At 40.4% G+C, this 17,816-nt stretch overlaps 1 protein-coding gene across 1 annotated transcript; it reads right to left on the minus strand.

The window, feature by feature from the left end:
- Positions 1-1,943: 1,943 nt before the first annotated feature.
- Positions 1,944-14,725, minus strand: LOC100772092 (zinc finger protein 345). Its single transcript, XM_027391985.2, has 4 exons — positions 14,577-14,725; positions 6,745-6,871; positions 6,167-6,262; positions 1,944-5,374 (listed from the first exon to the last, which is right to left on the minus strand). Exons 1-4 carry the CDS (start codon positions 14,577-14,579, stop codon positions 3,192-3,194), a joined length of 2,409 nt encoding a protein of 802 aa, XP_027247786.2. The 5' UTR covers positions 14,580-14,725; the 3' UTR covers positions 1,944-3,191.
- Positions 14,726-17,816: the final 3,091 nt, after the last annotated feature.

The raw sequence follows: 17,816 nt of genomic DNA on the forward strand, positions 1-17,816 counted from the left end.
AAACTTATATGAAAACAAAAAACAATGCTCCCAAACATAATCTTTAGTAGGAAAGGTAATGCTGGAAATAGCATTATCAAACTATACTATAGCATATCAAGCTATACTATAGCATATATCATATCAAACTATACTATAGCATATCAAGCTATACTATAGCATATCAAACTGTACTATAGCCTATCAAACTATACTATACACTCCTAATGGCAATGGAGTGGGATTGGGGAAGACGTGGGAGTAAAAACATGATCAAAACACATTTATGAAATTCTCAAAGAAAATTAAAAAGAACAGCATGGCACAAAAACAAACACACAGACTACCTTGTGGACTCATGCTAGTGACTTTGCAGGTGAAGGAAGAAAAGTCATGTGGTATCATAAGACCCCAATTTAAGGAACGGTGATTCTGTGAATTGGAAGGAACTAGAGGGGAGCACTCGTGAACTGGCATCACAAGGAAGTTCCTTGTTGGTGTTTACATCCGCCATCTGTAGCACTACACTAGACAAAAAGCGCAGCACAAAGCTCATGCAAATTATCTGTTCTCCGAACACATAATTAGTTCTCAGTGAATATTACAAATCTTACATCATTCTTTGCTTCTTTAAAATTTTCTGTAGTCACCTGCCCATAAGTGACCATTTGTAGACAGTCACTTAAAAATGTCTATTTAAGTAGGTGTTAAGTGTTCACAGCACATTGTGAGATCGTGAGCTGGAGACTTCATATTATTCGCATTACTTAACGTAAGACCTAGAATTTCGGTACTGTTTCATCATACAGGATGAAACATACAGAATTAACTGTTGCTTTTGTTTCCATACCACTCTTATTTTTAATGCAGAAAATTCAGAACTAAACACCATAATTGGGACAAAGGAAAATTCCTAAAGAAGTTCAGAGGAAATTTTACTGAGTTTGTACTTTACTTGGAGCAGCTACTAGACCTTCAGGAATCAAAAAGCAAAGTATCTGAGAGAACATTTCTGGACACAGGCTTAATGAGAAATCAAGGTGCCATCACATCAAACAGACTTCTTTTATACCTGGGAAAAGTTTGAGGCCAGGGCCTCCACCAAATGTGCTAACCCATTGTTTCTTCTTCTGAGGGGAGACTGCTGGTTGGCCTCAACTTGAGCAGGGCCTCAGAATACCTTCTGAGCACAGGATGCAGGCTTCTGGTTACTGTATTGCTACAGTGGCTACTCTTCTGTCCTTTCATTTTACTATCCTTGGGTTGGTTTTATTGTCAACTTGACACACCAAGATTCAAACAGAAAGGGTGAGTCTCAATTGATTTTGATTGTTGACTGATGTGGGAGGACCTAGTTTACTGTGGACAGTACCACCCAAGGGCAAGTAGTCCTGGCATGTTTAGGAAAGCTGGTTGAGCGGGGACCAAGGGGAGCAAGCCAGTGAGCATCTCTCTTCCACAGTTCCATCCCTGCTCCTGCTTAGCTCCTATCCTGACATCCCTTTGACAGACTGCTACCTGGAAAAGGAAGCTAAAAAATGAACCATTTCCTCCCAAGCTGCTTTTGGTTATGGTTATCTAGCACAGCAACAGAAAGCAAACTACAATTATTTTCCCTCGGAATATCACACAACAGCCAAGTTAATGTAACTTTAAATTTCTCTAAGATAATTCTATTAGAGTCTACATCTTTCAACAAGGTAAAAGCAACACAAATAAAAATAACAACTCTTCTAGAAAATACCCTTGTGGAAATGCATCAGATGTATAATACAATAAATTAATCTTTTCCAAACAAATTCAAATTTGTCAATCACCCCTTTCCTTCTTTGTACTTATCATCACATAGGAAGTTCAATTATTTATCCACTTGCTTTACACTGAAGTTTTCTAAGTTCCCAGCCATGACAGCTTTGTGTGTGTCCATGTGTGCTGTTGTTATTGTCTTGCAAAGAAGAGCTATGTGAAGAAATTTATTTATTGAGTATATTTTGCCTGTAGGTGGTCACAGGTTTCCCCGTTTGAGTACCAGAAAACTGAAATGATTTCTACAGAACCAAAAACTTCTGTGAAGGAATTCTGATTCATTCCTTTCTGACATATTGTTATCCGAAACCAAATGTGCAATCTGAACCTCTAAAACTCTGGCAGATCCTAAGTGCAGTGAGACAGTTTTCAGTGATCCTGGACTTATGTACAGAGAATGATCCAGGTCAGTGGTCATGTCTTCAAATCACAGGGAGATTATATGCACTGGGCTGAAATTGTAGGTGGTCTGCCTAACTTTCTAATTACAACAGGTGGAAAACAGTGGGGTTCTATGCCACAGAGGCTATTCTAGTCACACCAGAAAAGTCCTAGACCCTAAAGTCCAGTCACTGAAGAGATGACTCAGATAAAGACACTTGTAGAAGCCTGATGAGCCAAGCTGAGTTCCATTTCCAAAAACAAAACAAAAAAAACTATCAGGTACCTACTGACTCTCACATACATGCTGTGGAACACAACAGCCCTCCCCCAATGTAATTTAATTTTATAATAAAAGTGTGGATTCAGCATGCACCAGCTATATATTTGCAGTCGTTTTAGCAGTAGACTCAAAAGTCAAGATCCTTAGACCAATTCAATATATACTTGAAGTTTTTTCTTTTCGCTGTCTGGGCTCTATGGTTTCTCAGTTTCATGGCTGAAGAAAATAGTATACATGCGGGGTTAAAGTTGCTTATTGTAATTATCTTCATGGAAAATGACATCTTAACTGTGCTGTAGAAGAGATGGTAAACAAACTAGAGGAGACAGCTAAGCTCTATGCTACACAACTTAGAGATGGGACTGTAAGTCATAGAGAGACTCTGAATGGTACCTGCCAAAAACTACTCTAGTGTGAAGACTGATGTACAGTTTTATGAATACATTGGACAATGTATGGTTGTTTTTTTTTTTTGAGACAGGGTTTCTGTGTGTAACATATGTTTTATGTATACATTCTGGACAGTGTTTGAGAAATACACTTGAGAATGTAATTATTAACACAAAACCAGTTGACAAAATGACAAGAAAGAAAAATATTACTCAATTAAACCAGAATGTGATTCTGGGAATCCAGTAAGGTATTGCAACAGAAAGAAATATCTTTTATATAATCAAGCACATTACATGTTTTAAAAATAAATCCATCTGTGTTTGCTAACTGGCTTTGACAGAACAATAACTCACATAAATTGGAGAAACTTTGTGTCTTGGAAGCAGCTGCCTAATGAAGTGCACTGGTGTTCAGCAAGGTGGGAACTGCAGTTAAAGGTGCTGTCACATTCTTTACATTTGTACAACTTCTCTCCAGTGTGGATTCTCTGGTGTCGGTTAAAGCTTGATCTCTGAGTAAAAGCTTTGCCACAGTCTTTACAACAAAAGGGTTTGTCCCCAGTATGAACTCTCTGGTGTTGAGTAAGGCTTGATCTCTGATTAAATGCTCTGCCACAATCTTGACAATGGTAAGGTTTCTCTCCTGTGTGAATTCTCTGGTGTTGAATGAGAAGTAAGTTACGGCTGAAAGCTTTGTCACAATCTTGACATTTGTAGGGCTTCTCTCCAGTATGGATTCTCTGGTGGCGAGTAAAGCTAGACCTTTGAGTAAAAGCTTTGCCACAGTGCTTACAAAGATAGGGCTTATCTCCAGTATGAACTCTCTGGTGTTGAGTAAGGCTTGATCTCTGTTTAAAAGCTTTGCCACAATCTTTACAGTGGTAAGCCTTCTCTCCAGTATGAATTTTCTGGTGTTGAGTAAGGAAAAAAACACGATTAAAGGCTTTGCCACATTCATTACATTTATTGGGTTTCTCTCCGGTGTGACCTCTCTGGTGTAGGCTGAGGCTTGATCTTTGATTAAAAGCTTTGCCACAATCTTTGCAAGAATAGGGTTTCTCTCCAGTATGAATTCTCTGGTGTTGAGTAAGACTTGATTTTTTATTAAAAGCTTTGCCACAATCTTTACAATGGTAGGGCTTTTCACCAGTATGAATTCTCTGGTGTTGAGTAAGGAGTGAATTACGGTTGAAGGCTTTGCCACATTCTTTGCATTTGTAGGGCTTCTCTCCGGTATGAACTCTCTGGTGTAGGCTAAGGCTTGATCTTTGATGAAAAGCTTTGCCACAGTCTTTACAGTGGTAGGGCCTCTCTCCAGTATGAATCCTCTGGTGCTGAGTAACAGTTGACCTTTGATTGAAAGCTTTACCACAAAATTTACAGCAATAAGGCTTCTTCCCAGCATGAATGCTCTGGTGTTGAGTAAGGAGTGATTTATGGTAAAAGGCTTTGCCACATTCTTTACATTTGTGATGCTTGACTCCAGAATGAATTCTATGATGTTGTCTAAGGCTTGAACAATAGGTAAAGGCTTTGCCGCATTCCTTACATTTGTAGGGTTTTTCTCCAGTATGACTTCTAGTAAGGCTTGAACTTTTATTGAAAGCTGGGTTACAATCCATACCCTTGGAAATTTGATCTTGAATATGGATATACTGGTGGATGATAAGTTCTGAGTATTGATGAAAGACTGTGTCACATTTGTAACACTTATAAAAGTTCTTTGGAAAATGAGCAGACTGATGATTAGCAGGATTTGACTCATGGGTTAAGTCACTATCATTTTCATTACATTGATATACTGTCTCTCCAATATAAGTGCCCTCATGATTACTTAAGGTAGACTCCTCAGTAAAGGCCTTCCTATTTTCTTTACATATATACTGGATTTCTAAAATATCTGTATTTGAATTTTGATTAGGTAATACTGGATGTGTAAAGAACCTGCCATATTTATGGAAATTCTGTGTTTTGGCACATGAAAGACCTATTTGTTGATCATATACTAATGAATTTTTTACAATGGAGTTCTCAAATTGATCACATTTAGAAATTTTTTCTTCATTTTTAAGTTCCCCATCTACAAAAATGTTTGAATGAAAGCTTAGCCCAAAGCTACATTTGAAGTTGTTGAAGTCATTAACTGAGGAATGGATTAGGTCCCTTTGTAAATTTCCCAGATTATCTTTGAAAGAAGAGGTACATTTAAAAAGATGATTCTGATGTTTACTGACAGAAGTACATGGCTGTTCACAAGTAACTGACATTGTGTGACAGTTTTCTTGAGCCATTTCATGGTCTTGCTCTCTACTGGGGGTAAAGCTTCTCCTATTACAAGCTATCACAAACTGGTTATGGTTATGTCCATTATCATAGGTCTTCTGAACTTCACACCCCTCTATACTTTCCCGTTCTTCTCCAAAGTACACATTGTCAAGGCCACAATTCCTATGGCTTCCATTGATCAGTTCCTGGAATGAATATTTTATATTCTGCTCTGCTGAAAAGTCTTGGTCATAATGAGGAAACATAGCTGAAAAAAATCAAGACAAAACAAAAAATTATTTCACTCACTAGACTGATGTACACAACTTACAAATCTACCATCAAAAATCATGCTGAATTTAGCAAACATCAAACAGGAGAATGGAAAATCTATGTCCTTCAATACTGAACACAATGACTCTGGAAGAAAATAAGCACTCCTAGCTGGGCAGTGGTGCCACACACCTTTAATCCCAGCACTCAGGAGACAGAGGCAGGCGTATCTCTGTGAGTTCAAGATCAGCCTGGTCTACATGAGCTAGTTCCAGGACAGGCTCCAAAGTTACACAGGGAAACCTGTCAATCATTAGCAGTCAGTGTTTGGTAGAAAATTCACAGAAAACCCATTAAAATGTTTACAAAAAGCTCCAAGACAGAAACAAAACAAAATAATATATAAATGATGTCAATAGGAAACTTCTTTAGCACATAATACAGTATACTGACCAGTAGGTCCTGAGAAATGTCTCCAGATTTTCTGAGACCCCCCAAACATTATGAAAGAACTGTCACATTACACAGCTCCCCACCGGTGAAGGGGAAGGTTTCTGCTACCACTGTTAATGTACAGGAGATCCCTGCAGAAGGACTAGGCTTAGAGAACTTAAAAGGATGGTAAGCACAGTTAGGAAGTGCCTTTCAATGACAATGAGAGGACAAACAGAACTGTACTTTTGAAAAACCAATGCCACTGAACAGAGCTTTATAATACATCTTTTAGGCCTGGCTTCCTCAAGTCCCGATCTCATCTTTGTGCTCTGCTTCAGTCATTCCTACTGACCTGGGAACAAGACCATTGTCTTTTGCCTCTTTACATTCCAGGGCTCTTTCCTTTGCTCCAGACAGGTAACCAGGTATGGCTTAGACACAGCAAGACCTGGTTATTGAAAAACAGAACATGACACTTAACTTGATTTTCCTTAACACTACTAACATAATCTGGCCTAGAATTATGTTTAACATAAAAGAAGAAAAACAATAGATAAATAACAATATTCTAGAACATTATTTTTCCAAAATTACTTCCCTACAGATATATAGTAATATATTTGCAATTTACAGATTCTGAGCTCCACTTTTGTCTACTACCAAATCACAGATAAGAGGGAATAATTGTACTTTAAGATGTTTATGCTGCTTGGCTGCTATAATTACCACTAATTTTAATTTGGAATATATATTACCTGAAGAGAGAGGTGAGGATAAAGGTAAAAAAAAAACAGGAATATTTATTATCTATTTCAATAGTACTTCCCCCATTTCTCTCCTGAAAACAGAGGTTCCCAAGATATATGTAGCAGTGAAAGGAATCTGAATGTTAACGCTGAGTTAATAATTCTGTAGGGAAGTTATCCTCACCCAAGAAGATCAGGTTCCTGTAGTTTTCTAGCATCACATCCTTATACAAATTCTGCTGTTCAGAGTTCAGGCATTCCCACTCCTCTCCAGAAAAATCAATGGCCACATCCTTGAAGGTCAGCGGTTCCTGAAATAAAAATAAGTAGCACAATGATCATGTGGCCATTGATTCAGTTCTTAATTGGACCTGGGATGAGATGAGTTAGGGAGAACTACTTTTCATACAGGTGGATGATTTCAACTATTTGCTAAGACATCTTAACATAGTGGTATTTCTAATGTATATCTAACTCTCGAGTAAAGATGACATAAAACCCACAGGGTAGATACTGTACTTTTATGAAAAACTAAATATAAAGGCATCAACACAAGCATTTATATGTTAAAGTTCTATTTAATGTAAGATATTGTATGCCTACTTTTCAAGTGAAAAAGATATGCTAAGAAAGGTACTTATGATTTTTTGAAACATTGCTACCTGTTTTTTGTTTTTTTTTTTTTGGAGGGGGGGGAGTAGGGAGGCTCAGACCTGGGGCTTTACACAAGCTAGGAAACTGATCTATAACTAAGCTTCATCCCTAGCCCTAAAATCAGAGGTTCTAATTCAGTAGTTCTAAACTGGAGTAGGTTTCTGACAGTGCAGCAAACTCAGTAGAAATGTCAATATTTGTGGTCCCAAATAGAAAAAAACAAACAAAAACCCAGCAATAAGGTAGATACCAAGAGAATTCATTAATGGATTTGAACTGAAAGAGTTTTAAGGAATTTACTTTTTATTGTAATAGCAGCATGGCAACTATCCTTTCTGATCATTTAAAATACACTAAATATCACTCAACTTTTCAAACACTAATGCATACCTCCCCAACTAATCTACTAAGACCAGAAATGTTTTCCTCATTTATGATATTTTGTCAAACATCCATAAATGTTTACATGTAACTCCACCCAACACCAACTCAGTAATATATCAGGTGCATTTGTCTAAGACCTTTATTCCAGGCCTGGGATCATGGAGCAGTACACACGTGGCAATGGACATACAAGAGAATATCAGACTCACACAGGAAGAAATAAAGGTCACCAAGACCAGCTTAAACCAGTGTAACAAGCAGGTGTATATTATAATTAAAATGTAAACAAGGAGTAACTTGAAGATATTTTAAAGGTAAAATGAATAACAATATGTGTTTTCCAGAAAGTTGCTTTTATATTAGCCCATGATAAGAAATATATTTTAGGTTGGGCAGTGGTGGTGCATACCTTTAAACCCAACACTCCAGAGGCAGAGGCAGGTTTGAATCTCAGTGAGTTCCAGAACAGTCAAGGCTACACAAAGAAAGTCTGTCTTGAAAATCCAAGAAAAAAAAAGTGTTTTAATATAACATGCCAAGTATACATCTATACACCCTTGAAAACAGAAGTAAAAATTAAACAAAACTGCCTTTACAAAATATGATACTATGTTGTAATATTTTAACCATATTCTATAAGTAAATTAATCAGAATTGATTTTTGCCTCCCATTTCAAAAATATTGATGACCAACAAGATGGCTCAAGTGGGTAAAGATGTCTGCTACCAATCCTGCCAATCTGAGTTCAATACGAAGGACACACAGGAGAGAAGACTGACTCCTCTGACCATCATATATGTGTCATGGTGCATACATGCTCCACATACATACACACATGTAATTATATGTAATGCAAACTTTTAATAAAAAGCTGAGTTAGAAAAACAATACAATGGTTAGGCATTGCTTCTTCCACTTCTACTTGCTACAGTACTTAAGAATAAACACTTCTTTAATCCCAGCACTCGGGAGGCAGAGGCAGTCTGATCTCTGTGAGTTCGAGGCCAGCCTGGTCTCCAGAGCGAGTACCAGGATAGGCCACACAGCTACACAGAGAAACCCTGTCTCGAAAACAAAAACAAAAATAAATAAATAAATAAATAAAAACAAAAAAAAAAACAAAAAACAAAACAAACAAACAAACAAAAGAATAAACACTTCTCTCAAGCATTTTGGAATGGACAATGTGACAATTTCCTCTGAGACACTTTCCCATTTGAATAGCTCATGCTTACCTTCCCACACAGATCCCTGGAGTCCTATTGCAGAATTTAATCCTGCTGGCCCAGCAATTGTTTCTGCTCTTTACCACAAAACTGTCTTTAATCTGTTTAAAAACTGCATTCTAGCTGGGTGGTAGTGGCGCACGCTTGTAGTCCCAGCACTCAGGAGGCAGAGGCAAGAAGATCTCTGTGAGTTCAAGACCAGCCTGGTCTACAAGAAAAGTTCCAGGACAGCCTCCCAAGCCACAGAGAAACCCTGTCTTGGAAAAAACAAACAAACAAACAAAAAACAAAACAAACAAACAAAACTGCATTCTGAAGCCAGTAGTTCTGTAAGTTACATTCTCATGATTCATTTTTTTTGTTAATAAAATATTGATATAGTTGTTGAAGATATCTCTCCAGCATTTATTTGGTGTCTTTACTCCACCTTTTGTGTAATATTTACTCATGAAATGGTGACCATTACAATTGAGGAAAGATTCTCAATGGTGTAAATTTATCTAAATATCTGTGATCACATCCACTGCCTTTTTTAAAAAATCAGCAATTAATGTTCTGCAGCAAATTTGGGTCTTGGAATATCCTTATTTCTAAACTTAAATGCACGGTTTACAAAGTTGTAAAGATAGAGTAAAATGTGTAAATACTGTCAGGTCCAAAGCTTCCCTTCCTCCAAAATGGCAGTGCTGGTGACACTCTCCTAAGCAGGACTTTGGCCAGGTAAACATAAGGATTGTTATAGGGTAACAATCCTAGAGGTTTCTGTTCACTAGAAAGGCAGATCTCGTGTGGTTTTGTTTACCAAGAGTCTACTGCAAAAGTGCACCGGTTTGTCAGGAAGCTTCCCTACACCCTTTTGGGTGTATACCATCATGTGGAGGAAGGACACCCTTCCACTGATCCTGGGCATCTCTGACAAGTCTCTAGGTCCACTTGGGGATGCCCCAAATTGAAATTCTTGTCACCTGGACTCTTACTCCCCTAAATCTCTGCCATTCCCTCACTCTGCTCCTGGCTGCCTCCCCTCCTGCTGTTTTCTCTCAGCTCCCTCCTGGAGCTCACTCTTGAACCAAGGCTAACCTCTCTTCCCCCTCCACCAGGAATTGCTTGCTGTCTCTCTGTCCCACTCACTGGATCCTTCTGATTTGCCCAGCTTCTGGAGCCTACTCTACAGAAATCTAGCAGGTACACCAGGCAGCTAGCTTCTCTAGGCCTTCCTGAGATAATGGAACCTCCCTCTGGTGGAGTTGCTATTTGCAACACTTTTCCCTAAGCCTCTCCCACCTCCTCTTCAATCTGCTTCTGAAAGATGTGTCCTTTCTTACTGGCTCAATCTCTCATCTCTCAGCAAGGATCTTCCCACTCAGCATTAGACTCCTCACCTGCCACCTCTAGTCTCTTGCCTCCTTAGACTCAGGGATTCCATTAAAGCCTTGCTGTCTTACTGCAAATAGTTTGGCCTCAGTACAGACTAGATAATCAGCCTCAGTGGCCAGAAAATGGCCAAATTTTCAGACTGTGACAACTGCCACCACAGAAGCAAATGATCTAAAAATCCCCTTTTCTCTAAGCTTTCTCTACTCCTCTCAAAACCCTCATCCTCTAAGATTTCCCTGTCTAAGCTGCCTACTCCCTCCCTCTGATCAGTCTTAGAAAGACGCAAATGCCTCTGGGGTATAAGTATTAAAAATGTCTTTTATACTATTCTTCTTAAAAAAAAAAAAAGGTGGCTCTGGAGTTGAGTTATGGCCTCTCTCCAGACCCAAGCATGCTTATTTAAAAGCTTCCTCAAAGTCTCTGTGTCCTGGGTCAGGCCAGCCACCTGACTGTGACAGGGAGAAGGAAAGCAAACAGAATAGCCCAGGAAAAGCCACCATGTGCTTTAAAACAGCCAAAGAGTGAACTTTTCCCAATAAGGATTACTGCTGCTCATCTCACACTCCTTTTCTTGGTTTTATTTAACTTTCTGAATACTCCCTTCTCTTATATCTCTAAAACTTTTGCTGAAGTGCAAACTTTCTATATCTCTGGATTTGTAAGTTTTCTGGGTGTAGTTTTTAAAAGAATAAAGTAAATAAAAAGTAAGCTGAAAACTTGTAACAGAAACTGTTGATAGGAAAAAAATCTATATATACATATATACATACATACATATACATCTTGGATTCAACTCTTGTTTAGGAAAATAGATGTTTATAAAAAAGGAAAAAAAAGTGTGTGCCTGATGGTTCACTTTGGAATAAATAGCCACCAAATGACTGCCAGCCAATGAGACTTCATCACCATTGGTTGAGGTGACCATATAGTATAAATCAAGTAAGGCAGCATCCACAAAAATTCTTAGTCTTACTGAGCCCTCCGATTATCATTGTATCTCCTATTTTAGATTAAGGAGGCAACACCAGACCTCCAAGATATTTTGGATTAGGACAGATTTTTGCATGGTGATTTTTGTCCTGAGAATAAGAAAATAACAAATAAGAGCAAAACCATGAAAAGGCTTCTGGAATAAGACTTTAAAATATGTTTGATGATTAACGTTTATGAATTCCTAAGGTTACAAGGTCTACTCAGGTTAACAGAAAATGACTTAGGGATGAATGTCTAACTACTTATGTCCTTGCAAACTGTGTTCAACACCAGGCTTCTAAAAACTTTCTAGATAAGTAACATGTTTGATGAATTAGGTTTATGAATCCCTAAGTTCCATTCAGGCTATCAAAAACTAACCTGATGATGTATGTTTATCCTCTTTGTCTTTGCTAATATTTTAAAGCTTTAGCTTAAATCGTGATATTCTATAAAGGTACACTAATAAAAGACCAGGAAAGCAAGGTTCCCAGTTTCTCTGTGACTTATATTTATAGTTTAAAGTTTTATTTTGATGCTAAAGGATCTTCAATTAAATCTCCAATTCCAATTTTTCAGGTTGAAATTTAAAAGGAATAAAACTGTAAAATCCTAATCTTATAAAAATAATTAGGACATGCAGGTTATATATGGTCAGTTACCTCATAAATGATTGGTCTTTAATGAGCTCAGGGCATAACTTGCAGTTATAAGAAGTACAAATGTGATTCATTTACAGGGACACACTTTAGCCTCCTGAACATGTTGTCAAGGTTAAGCCTAAAACAATTAAGTTTGTGTAAAATCAGGTATGCTTAGAGAATCCAATGATAGCCCTCAAATCCCTCAGACAGATCTGCTGAAAAATGGCATTTGAGGTATTTACTGAAAAAAGCTTCCTCTAACAGCCAGAAATGCCAGCTCCTGGCCACAGCCCTAATGTCTTCTTTGAGAAGGCGGGGCAGTGAACTTCACCTGGAATATGGTTCCAATATGGCTGCCACAGTCACTGGGCAAAGAATTGTCCTTCAGCTCACCAGCCATGACAGCCCTGCCCAAACTATGGGGAAGTAGGACCCTGGAAAATCTACTGCCTCTCCTGGCCTTGCCAAAGTAGGTCAGTTCCCCAAGTACCTCCTCTTTAGCAAAGTTTCTTTGATCTTTCTGGGCGTGGTGGTCAAAGACTGATGCTGCCATGGGAGCTCTGCCCCCAACAAAGCCATCAAGATTACCACCAAGGAGTCCAGGCAGCCCATCCAGATAGCGGTAAGTCTTCGTCATTCTTAACTGATACAGAGGCCATTTGGTCTTTACTTCCTACGCAGATTTATCCTTGTCAGATATCTATGATGATGTTGGTGGTGGACCCTAGCTTTACCAGACAGTTTAGCTGACCTTAGCCAGCCCCTTCCACTAGGCTACAGGTGCCAGATCAGTCCATTCATAGCTAGAAAGTCGGTTTAACCTCACCAACTTGGCTTTACAATTACTTGGGGTACAAAAGTTATAAGTGTTACTTGCAGGTGGTACAAGTTAAAAAAAAAATAAACTTTAAAAGGTTTAAATTATCTGAGTCTCATACATAAAAAAGGTTTTCAGGCTGAGGCCAGGATTAACTACCAGCCTGAAATGGTTTCATGTGTAAAAATCAGGCCTGGCTTGTCTTAGGGCTATCAGGTCCCCTGCTGAGAAAGGCAGGCTACAGGCAGGTTTTTCCTTGCTGACAGGCTTCATGCTGAGTAAGGTAAACTCACAAAACAGGTTTCTGTGTGTAAAAAAAAAAAAAAATGCCTTTTACAATTCCTTTATTTAAAGAACTTCCTTTTCAATGACTGCTCTCAGTAGTCAACTCCCTCAGCGGGCAAAGGCACTTGCTGCCACACTGACAACTTAAATTTGATCCCTTGAATTCACATTATGGAAGGACAGAATCAATCCCTGCAAGTTGTCCTCTGACCTCACAGGCATGCACCTCTCCCACCCAGAAGATAAATAAATGATAAAGAAGCAATAATAAAAGAACAATGAAGCAAGAAAAACTAGTGGTTTTAAACAAGGTACAAACATGTCCATGAGCCCTACCACATCCCATCCCAGAAGCAAATGCAGAAGGATCAGAAAGCAGACACCTTCATTTCTGGAACGGGTTTACAGTACACACTTCCCACCATTACTTGGCAGCCTAGATTAATTCTAGCAAACTTGCACCAAAGATTTAAATAAGCAAGCAGAAGACTCCCCACATCCTAAGCACGGAATATTATCAAACAGCTTAAGGGCCTTTCAGATGAGGGTACACCAAGAGAATTTTCCTAGGCCCAAGACATCTAACGTCTCCCCTTATGGTCGACCCTCACGCCACAGGCTGCTAAGACAAACTGGGCCCAGAAAAACATACATTGGATGCTCCTAGACACCAGAGACATGGTAGCTGGTGTTAGGCATCTCTGAAACCGGGGCAAGGAAAGGGATGGAGAGTGAGATGAAGACAGACCATCACTATGTAAAACCTCCCCTTTGGAGGTTTTACCCCAAAGCATTCTGATTGGGTTCCTATGTCTAAGGAAGACAAAAGGAGAGGCATTAAGATTGTTAAAATAAAGCATCCATTTATCTTATGTGAAATATCCACAGAGGAAATCCTTTAAAAGGTGTCACCCAGTATGTGGAGGATAAAATCAAAACCAACCAAGCAAAACCTACTTGAAATGCGGCGTGGGAAACAGGCGTTAATTTTTCTTTTCTTTCTTTTTTTTTTTTTTTTTTTTTTTTTTTTAAGTTAGTGTTTGGGAATGCAGTCGGGAGACAGGAATCTTCCACCACCCAGCGGAGAAGCGAGGCTAGGGAAAGACCAGACTCCTGGATGAGGTTCTGCTTCGCGTGTATTTGGAACGCTCGGGAGGAAGGGCCGGCCACCTCACAGAACACAGCTCCTACCACTGCGGGAAACGCACACTGAGGCTGGCACACCCGCTGGCGATCCTGGTCATCGCCACACAATCCGGACTGTTGGACCGGAGCGCTGACGACTCCAGCCGGGGAGCAAGCCGCTGTCTAGCGATCTTCCGGACAGGGTGGCCTTCGCCCGGCCCGCAGTCAGGAGAGCCCACCGCCCAGCAACTCGGGGACGCGGCAGGACACCGGGGTCTCCAGCACCCGGCACAGCGGGGCCTCAACCCAGCCGACCCCAGAGCCGGCCGAGGAAGGCGGGGCCGCCATAGCCTCCCTGCAGGCGCCCGCTCCCCTCAGATCTGCACAGCCCCCGGCCTCGCCGCGCCACGCACACACTCTGCAGCTGGCTCGGCCGTACCCTCCGTCCTCCCTCACCGACCGCCAGCCACAGACGGTTCCCACCGGCTCCGCGCAGCCTCCCTCCAGTGTCTTGGCACCATGCACACTCACCATTGTGGCTCCGCGTCTGCAGCGTCTGTGTCCTCCCGTGGATGGCCCGGCACCCACCAGACCACAGGGCAAACGGATGCGGCGGGGCCGAGCCAGCGTCCACACCGGAAGAGACCCAGCCTGCGGAGGATTCCAAGATCCTGGACTTCAGAAACAAAACGAGAAAGCCCGCCCCCTCCACCCTTTCTACACGGCTGATTGGAAGGTGTCACTATCGGGCTGCTGATTGGATGACTTTCAGATCCCGCCCCATCAGGACCCAACACTGCCCTAGGAAGCTGGAATGACAGGTTCTCAGTACAGTTGTAGTAAAGATGACACTAAAGGGGACATTTGCATTTAATCTCGTATATAAGGTCGTAGTGATGTATGAGTCGTGTGTATGTACATTATTCGCAATAGAAAAGAATTTCGTGACAATTTTTCCCCTGAGCTCTGTTCCCGAATTCTAAATTTTAAAATGGGAAGCAATCCCCTGAATCAGCAATATCCAATATAAAAGGGGGGAGAAACACACAAGTGTAATATTGAATTTTCTAGTATTTATATTAAAATTAAAACAGGGAATAATGATTGTAATAAAACCCAGTATACCCAAAATATTATCATTATGTGGAATTGTTATTGTTACTGATATATATGTATACATAAATATACTGATATATACATACACACATACATTTCGGTTACTTACTAAATCATCAAAATTCATTGGGTCATCAGCAGATTTCATTTCAGGGCTGTCACATTCTTTCTCTTCAGGCTATGACCTTCCTGACCTCAATAAAGTGAGGGGCCTGAGAATCTCTTCCATTTACGTCATAGGTGAAGAAATACAATTCCCTGCCAATGTTTCTCTTAGGTCCCAGTGAATAGGGATAATAGTGTCCTAAAAGAGACTCCAACCAGGAGGGGTCCACAGGTGTGCACGGGAGGGAAGCCTGTGTCTCCTGATCCTTCCACAGACTTACTCTCTGTAGTTTAAATAGATTAAAGGCAAAATTCTTTTTTTTTCCAATTTGGCCTTGGACCTAATTGTCAGGCTGTGGACATCTGTTTTCTCCTGTGACGTGGAGTACTGTGTAAATTTAAAAACCCAACCATATGCACACATGTCTGCAAATTTTCCTGTATAATTCAACACCATCCAGCAAGAGATAAAACTTTAATTAGTGGGAAGGGAAATTAATACATACATAGCAGCTACCATTTGCTGGGTAAATTACAATTTAAATATCATCAAGTCATGCCATCATGCCTGTAAGTGTACATTAATTTTCTACCCCTGGATAACAAGCCACTCCAAAATGTATCAGTTGGTGATTGGGTTGCTCCACAATAGAGGTTCAGCTGGGCCGCTTCTGGTGCATCTGGTAAGTGATGGTTGTCAAGATGGCCCCAGAAAGGTGAGCTGGCTATCAGCCGAGGCGTCTTTACCAACCCCCTCATGATATCTCGTGTTTCCAGCAGGCTACTCTGAACTTGTTCTGATAGAAATGGAGGTGTCCTGAAAGAAAGATGAAAAGCATTCAAGACCTTTTCAGCCCGGGTATCAGACTAATATGCTTTAATAGACACAAGGTTATGTGAGCCAAAAGAGGCCAACTCAATTGCAAAGTATAGATGCAGATATCACCTTCCGATGGGAGCTACAGAAAAAACATGTTGCCTAGGTTGTGGATGCAGGGAAGAGCATCAGTATCATTGTGCCTTTTCTTATTAATGAGGTTCAACTGTTCCAAGTCAAGTAATTTGCCCAAACAAGGATGAAATTCCACAAGTCTTCCTGTCTTCTAAAGCCCAAATGCTTACTCTAGAACATGTGATCCACCCCACCTATATGGTCCTCTTAAGGCTTGAACAGTGACCTTAATCAAAAGATCAGGCTTTGTGCCCATGAACTATTCTTCATTTTGAGGGATGATCTTTTTGACAGGGTAATTCTACAGCTTCTGCAGAGGACCTAAAATAATTTGGGGGAATGTTTTTTCTTAAAAAAATGTGAGGAAAAATTTAGGAAATCAAGAACCAGCCACACATTTTTGTTTCTCATCACAAGAGAAATTTGAAGACACATATAATGTGCCCACAGGCATGAAGATTCTTTTCACTTTTTGGGGGGTCAAGCAGGTAGCCGAAGGGGCATTGGGGCCAATTTGGAAAGGACCCTACTTGATGATTATCTCCACTCCGATAGCCATCAAAGTAGCTGGCATTGTACCATGGGTCTACCACACCAAGGTCAAGAAAGCAGAAGCCACAGAAGATCATGCCAAATGGACTGTCTCAAAGACTATGGACCCATTAAAATTAAGGGTTTATTGGTCCCCAGTGCCTCCATTCCCTGCCTCTCTATCTCTGCCTGAGTCTTTTGTTTTACTCTATGGGTATGGGTATGGGTATGAGTATGGGATCAGGGTCCAACTCATACTGTCCTCAGGCCTGGACATGGGAACCAAGGAAGATACATAAAGAGGTGTTAGCTCTCGTGACTACAGACCAGCAACCCATAGCCCACTTTGACCTGCTCACTGATGCACACTTTGTCCACTTGAACTGAAGGAAAAAAATGTGTGAGCTTATCTTTTGGGATCAGAATACAGAGTTTACAATTCTGTCAAACCCTGTGACTGGAACCCCTCATTGCCAAGAACAAGGGAGTTTCCATTGCAAAGAATGAGGTTATGAAAGAGAGGCTCCCTGGAAACACAAAAATAAATACATATAAAAATATATACATAGAGAAATAAACCCCTCCCAATAAATATACAATAGGAAAACATAATTCAATGGTCATAAAATTACAGGTCTGGAAAATTCTTAAGAAAGATTCTATCCTACGGGAAAGAGAGAGAACCTGGGGAATCAGACTCTGTGCCACAGGAAGGGACCCTGTGGATAGGTTTACTATCCAGAAGAAAATGTTCCCCTCAGGTCCCCAGACTTTAGAGCCCTAACAAATATCTACCCATGCCAAAGCCCTGACCAACTCTCTCCAAAGAAACTACCTTACTCAACACATCTGGGGCCAGTTCCCTGCCTCCCAGTGACCAGGAAGCTGAGAGATCCCCATTCCTATTTTCCACTCTTGACAAAGTCCACCATGTAGTTAATCATTCCTGGCCAGAAACTGGCCAGGATTACTGGTTGTGTTTAAGCCCCCAACCCTTGTACTACACAGGGATAGGAACTAACCAGACAGTCAATCTGTAGACTGACAAAACTCACTGTGCTGGGGGC

This window comes from Cricetulus griseus (genome assembly GCF_003668045.3).
Source record: "Cricetulus griseus strain 17A/GY chromosome 1 unlocalized genomic scaffold, alternate assembly CriGri-PICRH-1.0 chr1_0, whole genome shotgun sequence".
Classification (NCBI taxonomy): Eukaryota; Metazoa; Chordata; class Mammalia; order Rodentia; family Cricetidae; genus Cricetulus; species Cricetulus griseus.